The 11,310-nt window shown below is 53.5% G+C and overlaps 5 protein-coding genes across 5 annotated transcripts; 1 reads left to right on the top strand and 4 right to left on the bottom strand.

The window, feature by feature from the left end:
- Nucleotides 1–780: 780 nt before the first annotated feature.
- CGCA056_v010443 (Trichothecene C-15 hydroxylase) lies at nucleotides 781–1,591 on the bottom strand (the record flags this gene model as incomplete). The annotated part of the gene is made up of 3 exons (XM_037325690.1): nucleotides 781–946; nucleotides 1,016–1,182; nucleotides 1,250–1,591. 3 exons carry the CDS (start codon nucleotides 1,589–1,591, stop codon nucleotides 781–783), a joined length of 675 nt encoding a protein of 224 aa, XP_037175138.1.
- Nucleotides 1,592–1,660: 69 nt separating this feature from the next.
- Nucleotides 1,661–2,529, bottom strand: CGCA056_v010442 (Trichothecene C-15 hydroxylase; the record flags this gene model as incomplete). The annotated part of the gene is made up of 2 exons (XM_037325689.1): nucleotides 1,661–2,416; nucleotides 2,488–2,529. 2 exons carry the CDS (start codon nucleotides 2,527–2,529, stop codon nucleotides 1,661–1,663), a joined length of 798 nt encoding a protein of 265 aa, XP_037176004.1.
- A 1,373-nt stretch (nucleotides 2,530–3,902) lies between these two features.
- Nucleotides 3,903–5,266, bottom strand: GH5FP-0 (Glycosyl hydrolase 5 family protein; the record flags this gene model as incomplete). The annotated part of the gene is made up of 3 exons (XM_037325688.1): nucleotides 3,903–4,565; nucleotides 4,618–4,791; nucleotides 4,844–5,266. 3 exons carry the CDS (start codon nucleotides 5,264–5,266, stop codon nucleotides 3,903–3,905), a joined length of 1,260 nt encoding a protein of 419 aa, XP_037176031.1.
- Nucleotides 5,267–6,427: 1,161 nt separating this feature from the next.
- AKT7 (Cytochrome P450 monooxygenase AKT7) lies at nucleotides 6,428–8,200 on the bottom strand (the record flags this gene model as incomplete). The annotated part of the gene is made up of 4 exons (XM_037325687.1): nucleotides 6,428–7,106; nucleotides 7,158–7,839; nucleotides 7,924–8,074; nucleotides 8,135–8,200. 4 exons carry the CDS (start codon nucleotides 8,198–8,200, stop codon nucleotides 6,428–6,430), a joined length of 1,578 nt encoding a protein of 525 aa, XP_037175149.1.
- A 2,605-nt stretch (nucleotides 8,201–10,805) lies between these two features.
- Nucleotides 10,806–11,243, top strand: CGCA056_v010439 (uncharacterized protein; the record flags this gene model as incomplete). Its single annotated transcript, XM_037325686.1, has 1 exon — nucleotides 10,806–11,243. The coding sequence occupies one exon, from the start codon at nucleotides 10,806–10,808 to the stop codon at nucleotides 11,241–11,243; it is 438 nt and encodes a 145-aa protein (XP_037174944.1).
- Nucleotides 11,244–11,310: the final 67 nt, after the last annotated feature.

The following is an 11,310-nucleotide window of genomic DNA, read 5'->3' as shown; positions in this document are numbered from 1 at the left end:
ACAGCCCTCTGCTTATGACTCCGAAGTTGATCATATACGAGCGGCGCTTAGATCCGAAGAGGCATATAATTTCAACGACTTGTAGACGTGGGACTTTGGGGATCAGGTCAGCCCACCTACTTATGGTCGACCTTCGCTTGGGTCATAGGAGCATACACTTTGGGCCAAGCTCGAGACGATTGGTCTTGTTCAGATGATACTAGAGCCTGTTGGATTTGGTCATGATGTGTGGCATCTCGGCTCGTCTATTGGCATGACCCTCACCGTTACGGGACCTGACCTAGAACCTTTTGTAGAGACTTTGGGATCAAGGATCTACGGAGCAGATAAGCACGCCATCATGAAGCATATCAAAGACAACAATCTCGTTGATTCAATGAAGAAAACTCTTCTAGTACACCATGAGGGATGCCGGCAATGGTGGGGTTGGTGGGTGAAGTCTCTTGGGCTAAGAGGCGACGACATCATCCAGTGGTTTGCTGATGCCCTGACATTGACTAAGCCTATCAAAGACCTGGGCCAGACTCACATGTATTCCGTCAGTGGAAAGTTTGGTCCGATGCACTGCGGACCGCATATGCACTTTGCGACGATTTACTGCGAGCATTGCCACAAGACAGCGCTTTTTCGCTTTGGTCTATTTGCTCCCAAGTATGAAGCTCGCGGGGCTAGAAGTACATCCTATGGCATGCTCACAGATATGTTCCGGAGAACTCCGATTTTGCTCCCTTCTTCTCCCTCTCATGTAAAACGCACCTAAGGTTTCATCGCATCCGTCCTTCAAACGGACCGGTCACGAGGTGTTAGGTACACCATTAGGTCGGGCTTCTCCCAAACAACCCACGCCTTTTGCCCTTGTGTCCACCTCTTGCTCTCGTGGGCGAGCCTCATTTCGAAGTTCCAGATGACCCTAGCCAGAATAGTTCTCATCTCAATATACGCAAGACTGTGTTCGGAAGTTTGTCAGCAGAATGTCGCAAGCATTGAGACATGCAACTACAGGGCTTCAACGTACTTCATTCCGATGCAGTTTCGAGGCCCAAAGGAAAAGGGCTTCCGGCCCTCTCTCTGGTCGGTTTCGAACCGGGGATCACCAAGCCATCGCTCCGGAATGAACGATTCGGGCTCGGTAAAGTTGCTCGAGCTGTGGTACATTGCCCAATGCGGGATGCTGATAACGGTCTAAGGAGGTTAGTGACTACACAGCTTTTATCTGCCGGCACAGATTTGAGCAAGGATGAAAACTTACACCCTCGGGCACAAAATACCCACAAAACTCGTCGCCGCCTTTGCGCACCACTCGTGGTGACGTGTGGGGAAGCGGTGGGTTTAACCGGAGAGTCTCGTCCAGGACGGCGAGAAGGTAGGGCAGCTTCTGAACGGAGTGAACGTCGATGTCTTCCTCTCTGGGAAAAGCTGAAAGGATCTCGTTGGTAAGGCGTTCCATGACTTTCGGATGAGACGTGACGAAGAATGTGACAGCAGACAGCGCCGTCGCCGATGTCTCGGACCCGCCCAGCATGAGAAGGAAGCTGTTGCTGACCATCTCGCGCTTCTCAATCGTCTTTTGGGAGGAGATTCTTATCAGCATATCTTATCCGGCGTCGGCTTCGCCACAAAGAGACTTGCCTTTTCGCCCTTCTGTCGGAGCATAGACTCCCTAAAAGTCCGGGCGGGAACCCCCTTCAGCGATCCGCTTCTCTACATTGGCTGCAGCCAGGGCAAAGTTCTCTTCCTCCCCGCGAGAGAGTTCCTCTGGGATTAGTGCCTTCAATAAAGGGGAGAAGGGGGGAAAGCGCATTGCGAGGCCGCGGAACATCTGATGCTTGACGGTGCGACTCAAAGCAGCGATCCAAGGGTGGTCTTGCTGCTTCGCAAGGCACCCGAGAGGCTGGCCCCAGGACAGATCGCTAATGATGTCGAACGTGACACGATTATACCACGTCACCATATCGACAGGAGACGTACCATTTTCGCAGTGCTCGTGAAGCCGTCGGATGAACAGGTCGACATGAACGGATATGAGTGGCTGCTGGTTCAAGATAGCCTGCATCGAGAACCCATGGGATAGGACACGGCGCATTCTGCTGTGGTCCTCAAGGCTGGCGCCGAATAGATTATGCTCATTACCCACAGTCGCAAGTGGTTCCTTCACGTTTTCGGGCTTCGATCCTTTGCGGTGGCCGTTGCTTTCCTTCCACGCGTCGGGGTGTATGAAGGAGAGTTCATTGTCGGCGATCCTCACAACCGGGCCGTATTTGTCATGGAGTCGGAGAAGATCCTCGTGTGGTCGGCCGTCGATCTTCGATATCGCGTAGCGCACTCGGCTTGCAGTCCATGCTTTGGGACCTGGGAAATGGCGCAAAGGGTGGAGTAGAATATTGTAAAGGGCCTTTCCACAGACGTATGCCAGACACTGTAGGTACATAAAAGATATAAGTATCATACAGATTCTGTATGGTGTCTTCTGAAGGGCGTAGTTCATACCAGCAAGAAAACGACGGCACAGGCGGCTAATGGTGAAGACATCGCTGTGTATTACGTTTCCGTAAAATGAGTCTGTGTTCTGTCCAAAAGGGCGTATAAGAAGATTCTTTTGTAGTCTGATTGCTCATGGGAACTGCAAAAGGCACAGGACTACATCGTTTGCTCTTTTTATGGACACTCCCGGACATTTAATGTCCGTTGCAATGACACTTACACGCAGGAAGATCTAGCCGGAAAACTTTGAACCCCGAGGTGATATGTAATTACTACAGGATGCCAACTGCTAATAGATGAGATCTATTATTCACCCGCCCCTCTTTCAAGGATTGATGCAAGACACCCAATCGTGACGACTTGGAGTGTGACAGTGCTTGAATGTTTGTCTCACCCAGCGTGTGTGAGGCTCGGGAGTGGGGGGGACGTAGCAATTTGCGGGCCGTGTCAGTGGGTCGGAGTCCAGGGCAGCTCAACAGGTTAAAGACAACATCCCCACGAATTTCACTCACATCCGTTTCCTCTTTCTCTCCCTCGTTCAAACGTTAGACGGGTCAAGCTCCTGCAAAGTCTCACAGCCGAGACGCGATCTTTCCGGGTTAATCTCTGGACATAGTGGATTTTATTCTTCTATTGCTAATTGCATTTACACACGGGGACCCCGTCATTTCCTAACGACTTGACAGTGATCTTCCCATTTACTGCCGCCGGGCGCATCCATATTACAACCATGTCGGGCCGTGGGAAAAAGAAAAGGCCTCAGCACGACATCATCTGCCTTTGGTCCGTTACAATAGCGTGTTGAGCCCATTTTCAAATAAGGCAGACCTGTTATTTGAGAGATTGAAGCCAGAGAGCTATTTTGACAGCCCAATACTGGCGTCTTCGTGCTGCTGTGACGACCATTGCCGACCCCGGTCCGACTGGTCTAAGTGATAATTGGTGCACTCAGCATAACCCTTCGAGGTAGCGCTCTCGTAGCAGATAAACTTTTCTCCATAGGAAGCTTCAATTACAATGAAGGGGCCGCCCGCAGCATCCAAGGCGCGCAAATCTGCCATGAATGGCGTGTCTGAGTTCGACCAGCTAGCTTGGGCTGGCCAGGAAAGCTCCACAGACCGGCAAGCCGCGGCCTAAACATGGAACACGAGTTCTATCGTAGAAAATTCATATCCCCTGAATGTGCTGTGGATGAACTCGTCAAAGTATCATACATGGGCGCATTTGAGTATCTTTTGCCAGAGATACGGTCCTCGCCGTTCAAAACTTTACTTCATCTACTACGAACACTCTCGAGTTGCAAGTCGCTTCTAAGAGAAACAAACAGTTCTCCGAGTGCAGCCGGAGTTCTGCCAGCAAAGGCGTAAACAGATTTGTGAGTTTCATCATCAATACTTAGGACTATGTACAAAACCATACGGTTATGCCAAAGAGGCAGCGACCATGGGCGCCAGCTGCTGGTCAACATAATCCTGGTTCCTCCAGTCCGACCAGTCAGCCTTCAGCAATCCCCAGCTCTCGTCAAAGTTCTGCGTGCCCTGGCGGGTGTAGTAGCTTCCAACCAGCACCCAAATGAACCAACTAGCCTTGTACTCGGGCAGATACTCCGACAGACAGGTAGAGTACACATTCTGGTACGTGTTATCGTTCATGTTGAAACCAAACTCCGTCAGCGCGACAGGGAACACATTGACCGTCTCGGGGTCGCTCGCGTTCGCCGCCTGGAAGCCCTTGTGGTACAGGTTGTACTTGAGCGAGTCGCAGCTACCGATGGAGCCCTCGTAGTTGTGGATCTCGAGCACCAGCTTGTTGGCGTAGCCCTCAAAGTCGGCGAGGCTGAAGGTCTCGGTGCCGGGCTCGAGCGCGGTGCCCTCGAAGACGGGCGCGACGGTGGTGTCGTAGTTGAGACCGGAAAGGTAGATGAGCACGTCGGGGTTCGCGCCGTTGATGGCGTTGGTGCCCTGCTGGATGTACTTGTACCAGTCTTGCCAGTGGTAGGAGGCGGAGACGAGGTCGGGGTTGTTGGTGGCTTGGCGGAGCTCGTTGCGGAGGGACATGGCGACGAAGGCGGGCCAGGATTTTCCCTGTGATATGTTAGCGGTCTGTGAAGATTGAAGATGGTGGTCATTGACTTACGTGGTTGGCCATGTAGGTCAGTCCGCGGACCCAGTTCGTCGCATTGAACTCGGTGTCACCCCACCAGGTGTTTCCATCGTCACCGGAGCAACACCACTTGCCCTTGGACATGTGGTTATCGAGGAGGATGTAGACTTGCTGCTTCTCGCATTCGGCAGCAATAGCGTCGTAGACCTTTTTTTGCAAGTTAGCATGACAGAATCTGACGATCTTCAGGTACACCAACCTCGAGACGGGTGGTCGCCTCCGTGAAGGAAGGGTTCTTGGCCAAAACCTGGGCCAGAACGGCAGTGCCGTTTGTCTCACCGAGACCGTTGACGAAGGCGGTCTTCAGGTCGATATCCTTGCCATCGTTGGCGTAAATCTGGTCGACAAGCTCAATGGCGTACGTCAGGCGAATGGCGTTCATGCCAATGCTCTTGATCTTGGAGACAACGCCCTCGACGGAGAGGAACTGCAGACCCTCGGGGACCATGACCTCGCCGTGGCCAGGCCAGTTGGTGCCAGCGAAGACAACGCGGTTGCCAGAGGCATCAACGGCCTCGCCTCCGTTAGCCACAAGAGGGCCATTGGGCCAGCTCTGCCTGGTGTTGTGGGGGAGAGCGGCGCATAGGCCGGCGAACCCGACAAGGGTGCTGAGGAACTTCATTGTGAGGAGCCTAGGACTGAAGAACGACGCGTCCGGGAGGTTGTCGCGACAGACAGGAGCTATGGTATCATTCCGCGACCCTCTCCGGCTCTTATATCACTTCGCATTGCATACGACCACCAGCCATCCAACTTCCCCTCACGGACCGAGAACGGGACCTGCATCTTCCCCCAAGACCTAAGACATCAACACTGACATCACGAGCATTGGCAAAACTTCACCCCCTCCAGACTATTCCCTGAAATGGTACGCGCCAATGTTCATGACTAGCACTCAACCATGGCCGCAGCGGGGCATCTCTCGGGCGACCCTCAGGCGATTGGGCTCGGGGGTTGCTTTCGCCCGAGAACACGAGGGCAGCCGAGGCCGCGCAACCCCCAGACTCAATCTCCCTCCGGATAACGACCCGAAATCAGACGACGGCAGTCCAGCGACGACAAGGGTGCGCCAGCTCTTGGATCGACCGCCGTTCGTCCCGCCCCCGCATTGCTTGTCGAATCTGCCGACCAAGGAACCCAGCACCATTCCCCCACACCTTCAGCGAATCCCCGCAGAAACGGCCAAAGCTCCCCAAATCGGCTCCGGTGCGCGATCACAAGATGTGGTGGTGAGGTTGCAGCGGTGTGGAACCCGGGCGGTGGTAGTTCGTAGTTCATCGGCTCCGTGATCCCCGCGTTTGTGACGCACGAATCAGAGAGAGGAGAGCTTGAGCTTGAAGAAAACACACACAAGGTTCGGACGGCATGACGGGTGAGCATGGGGGCTGTACCTGACAGGGAGCTCCCCGTTTGCCGATCAAGAGCCGGATATGGCAGTTGGAGAAAAGCTGACAGAAGCTTCTGAATGGTGCGCAAGTTCGGACGGACAAGAGCTCACGAGGACCATCCCCACTTGCCCCTCATGATGGGTTATGGTTCAATCTTTTTCGTTCATTCATTTTTTATCTTCTGATGCGCTGACATGTGCTAACCAAGAAAGAGCAAGACTCATTCATCGTCCTTCGATGACGAAAGGCTTCATGCAAGTCATACACGCTACTCCCAATGCTCAATTGAAATCCACAACAAAGTCCGGCCATATTTGCCAACCTGGGGCCATGATGGAAACATTCAGGCTCTTCCAAGAACACCAAACAAGACATCATGAGCTTGGCACCTCACCCTAAGCCCTCGCCCGGAATTCCACCAACGGACCATCCTTCATACTCGTAAACGTGTCGAATAGCTGGAACTCCGAAACCCTCCTCCTTCCCTCCTCCAGATCCGCCCGTCCCTCGGCCGGATCGACGACGCCGACCGCCTTGCGCATGTCGTACAGGAACAACGTGCGCGCGATCGTGGTGGACATCTCAGCGTACGCGAGTCCCTTGCCGATACACCCTCTCGCGCCGATCGAAAACGGACAGAACGCGCTCTGCGCTCTCGCCGCGTCCTCCTCCGTCGTCTGCCGCCCGCTGACCGGGTTCGTCGCGCCGAACATCCAGCGCTCCGGGATGTACGAGTAGGCCGAGGGGTAGTAGTCTTCGTTGTGGTGGATGGTGTAGTGCGGCGTTCCGACGACGGTGCCGGCGGGGATGTGGGCTCCGTCGATGGTCATGCCGCCGGCGAGAACCTCGCGGGGAAGAAGGCCGCCGACGGAGGGGGACAGACGCATCGCTTCGTCGATGCAGGCGCGGAGGTAGGTGCAGGAGTTGAGAGTGGCGCCTTGGCGGATCTCCTCGACGTCGGTGAATTTGCTGCGGACTTCCTCGGTGGCCTTCTGCAGGGCGTCGGCGTTGCGGACGAGGTAGAAGATTGTGGCGGCCATGGCGGTTGATGTGGTGTCGGAACCGGCGATGATGCTGTTTTCGTCAGTATGAACTCTGATTCAGACATTTGGTAAGAATACTCACAGCAGGTTTGACTCTCCCCAAAGCTCAGGAGTCGAGAATCCCTGGCCAGTCTCGGGGTCACGCGCCTTGAGGAGGTAGTAGAAGAAGTCTCTGCGGTCGGTATCCTCGCCCAGCTTCGTTCTCTCCGTCAGCTGTCCCTTGCTGTACGCCATGTATCTTGCGCGACCGGCCGCGATCGTCGGAAAGAGAAACTTGTCGAGCTTGAGCTTGTCGACGATCGGCATCGTGCCGCAGATAAGATGCCTCTTGGTCGCAGCCGCAACCAGATCCAACGCGAACCTGTTATCCGGAGCCTCGAGCATGTGGAACGCCTTGCCGAACGACAGATCACCGAGGATATCCATGGCGAGGTAGTTACACCAGTCAGCCATGTTCTTAGTGGAAGACCAGCCCTTGCCGTCGGGAGAGCCTCCGCGGCCGATCTCGGTGGTGAAGGAGCGGACGTTGCCGAGGATGTAGCGCTCCATCTCCTTCATGGCGCTGTCTGAGAAGGCATGGGCGAGGACGCGGCGCTTGCGGGCGTGGACCTCCTTGTCGCGCGTGTTGTGTGTGTTCGCGGCCGGGTGGACGAAGGCGTTGTAGAATTCGGCTTTGCGGACATTGGAGCGGAAGCCGTAGATCTCCTTGAGGGATGTCGCGGAGTTGAAAGAGACGGAGTTGGGTCCGAAGCGCACGATTTTGCCTACATTGACGATCAGTCTTCGTCCTGTGATTCCTCGGTGGCCTTGGTAAGGTCTGGGTGCATTGGGAAAGGGTAAGTACGCACCATATTTGCTGTGAAGCTTGTGAAAGTCGAGATGGCGGTCACCCTTCCATGCATGGTAGAGCTGGTAGCCATCTGTGATCTTTGCGATAAACGGACCTGGGTATTTCGCCAAGGGGTGGAAAAAGATACGGTAGGCGACGATGCCGGCGACCTTCCCTTCTGTCAGCTCGAGTTACATCTTCATGCAGCATCTGTTTTCGATGATTCTCACATAGAGCACGCATCCAACGGCGGCGACGCCTAGCCAGAGCCAGATATGATTTGTCTCTGGCGCCATGGTCACTTTTGTATGATGATATCCGAAATCAATCCTCAACCCTCACTTCCCGACAGACACTGGCAGAAAGAAAAGAAAAATCACGAGGCCAATCCCAAACTGCCCGAAGATAACGCCCGTGGGCCATGAGCTCTTAAAACCAAAAACTCCAATCCCGTCTTTCCCGTCCGTGCCGATAATCTGACATCGTCCCAACGCCATGCCGCAAAAAAAGTATCTGAACCCTACCTTCGGCTTTCAGCGGTTCTCAAAGCCGAAGGTCTGCCCCCAGCCATGGCTGACCTTGAATACTTCGTCTTATCACAGCGCGCCCGCCAACCTTCCTGTTTCGGGACTGTCGGGGCACGTAAGCGGCTAGTCACGGGGGAAAGATAAGTCAAAGAGCCGCGGGGGACCGCAGATAGCCTGGCTTACCCCAAGATTCACATCGAAGATGCGGTGGGCTGGGTTGCTTTCTCCCTCCCCCGGCCCCCGCACTCGTTTCGCACTTGGGCATGTGAGCCAACGAGAGACGGTCTGATTACACACATCCCCTGCTGAAAATGGGGAACTTTTATTAAGAATACCCTGGAGTCTGGGGTTGGGGACGTTTTCTGTGGAATTTGGGGAAATTATTCAAAGCCGTGTGTCGGCTTTCGGCTTTGATGGGGTTTCGAATGCGGAGGGATGTCAGGAATTCCGCCATGGGGCCGCGCTTTGTGCTCGTTTGGCGACGGCCCAAGCCTGTGGGAGATGAGATGGTGAGCTGTCAACCTTGATTATGACGCAATTGAGACAGTTGCACCTTCAGAATGGAAGTTGTCGATTGTGACGGCAACTCTTGATGCTGCAGTCTCCTGACATTGGCCAACTAACTAGAGAGTGTAAGCTAATTCAGGAAACGCTTAAAGGCCACATGATTTTCCTGTGCTAAAATTACTACGTTGCTTGTATACATGCTATCATTATCGTTGTTGTCGTGGCCGTCGTTCTTATTGCCGCCGTCGTCCGCCATCGCCGTTGCCATCTCCAGTCACTTCTATCTTTATTTACTATGGATTATCACTTGCGTGCGTCCTATTACAGCCACCACATCGACTATACTAGCGGAGAATACGAATAAGCGGCTTGCGGCCTATGAGCATGGATCTTTTGGTGAGTAGGTCATTGGCCCCAAGATCGGACTTCCACCGGCTATCTGGCTTTGAAGTTCCGCGTGCCAATGACAATGCATGTAATTGATGCCGAGGGTTGCATCGCATAATGTAGGTGTCTCTATCGTTGTCGGCTTTGCTTTCCATAGCCGTAAGCGGGTTTGGTCATTCCCGATGTTGCGCGTGAGACGGCAAAAAGGATTGTCAAATGGCGCCACCCTTCTTCGATTACGACTCACGTAGCGAATTTGACGAGCAATAAACACATATCTATTCAAGGCCGTCGCTACTTTATGCATTTGTAGCATCGGTGACGGTCCCTAACTTGTTCCGTTCCAGGTATTCCCTTGCTATCTCCCGTCGATGTCATTAGTCTTCGAGGGCTTTTGCAGCTTCTTTGATCTCCTGACCTCCTATTCAATTATATGTAGGTCGCGAAACATATCAGTATTTCAAGTGCAATCCCTTGTAGTGAGGCGATCACTCACTATTACTCTTGCTGGGTCGGACAAGAGGCGGACAGGACAAATGTGTCCGTAGTCCGTCAACAAAGCCTTGGGACCCAAGGAGCAATTCGAAAGGTGCCTCATGCACTATTATAAAACGGCCTCTATTGATTCGCATGTCGCTTTGATGAGACCATTGCAAGTCGACTTCAAATATTGGTGTAAATCTTGCATTGTTGATGCCATGCACTACAGCTCGGTCATCCGCCGGAGTTGGCATAAGGTCGCTGATGGGAAACCCGGTACGAGTGAGGTATTCACGAGAAACCACATAACCAAATGGCGGACTCCTTGCACAGGCACGACTAGCAGGCAGGTCTAGTAGGTAGCTGGTTACCCGATCGATTGGTTTTCAAACGTCGTCAACATTCTGGAGAGACAAGGGCGTGGCGCCGAAAAAGTATCGGCTTGTCGCCGGCGTCACGCCCATGCACACATGCGGCGGCGTCAGAAGCTGACCTGACAGTTTGCCGCCGATACCCCCGCAACGAGGTTGGGTTTTGATTTCGAATCGTATTGACCAATCCATGGTGTGATTTGGGCCGGACAGACATGCTCGCCCACTGAGCCGAGCCTATGATTTCTGTCGTCAAGTTCCTTGTATGCCGTCAAGCACATCATATTGCAGAATTCAACCTTTTGTGCCAACATTTTACCAATATGGAAAACCACTGGAAGGCAATCTCATCACAATTCGTCTTTAGACGATTGTCATTCAACAACACCTCTATCCAATGCTTGCCATCAGATGATGTTTGCGATGAACAAATGGTACGGCTCATGGACGAACACGACGAAGTCCCCGCGGCAAATCACAAGAATTCTCCATCGTCGCGCCTGTTTGCGTTCTCTCTGCCCTTACTAGCAACGGTTGTCACTGTACTTCTCGCTTTCACTGGGGTTGTCGAACACGCCATTTGCAGGACGATCATGAGCTACACACATCACAAGAGGGGCCCAAAGGTTATGATAAAGCCCTGCGGCAACACGCCTCAAGAAGCCAGGGAAAACGGCTGCCACTTCGACGTCATATCCTTTTGCTGGCTCCCAACTCAATGTTACGATGCAGAACTGTCGCGCGAATTCGACGAAGCCAATCACCTGGAATGGTTCCTCGACCCCAACCGCACCGAGCCCCTGACCCACGAGCAAATTATGACGGGCGAGTATACAGGGCTCTACGTCAATTGGGAGTATCACGTGCGACACTGCACGGCAATGTGGAAGAAGATGCACCGCGCCATCATACTCAGAAACGGACACGGGGTCAAGGCGATTGACGGATACATAGGAGCGTACGAGCACACGAAGCACTGCGAGCACATGTTGTTGGCGGGGAGAAACATTGCACCCGATATCATAGCCACTTGGATTTCCGTGAAATACCCCGACTGTGGCGTCTGAGAAGTAGCCAAATTTGTCCTTTTTGGGTTCACCGGAGACACTGAGCAGGCATTCCAATCGGTATGAC

This window comes from Colletotrichum aenigma (assembly GCF_013390185.1).
Source record: "Colletotrichum aenigma strain Cg56 chromosome Unknown KSG_Cg56_contig07, whole genome shotgun sequence".
In the NCBI taxonomy this organism is placed as follows: domain Eukaryota; kingdom Fungi; phylum Ascomycota; class Sordariomycetes; order Glomerellales; family Glomerellaceae; genus Colletotrichum; species Colletotrichum aenigma.
This window is presented reverse-complemented; position numbering and strand designations above follow the sequence as displayed.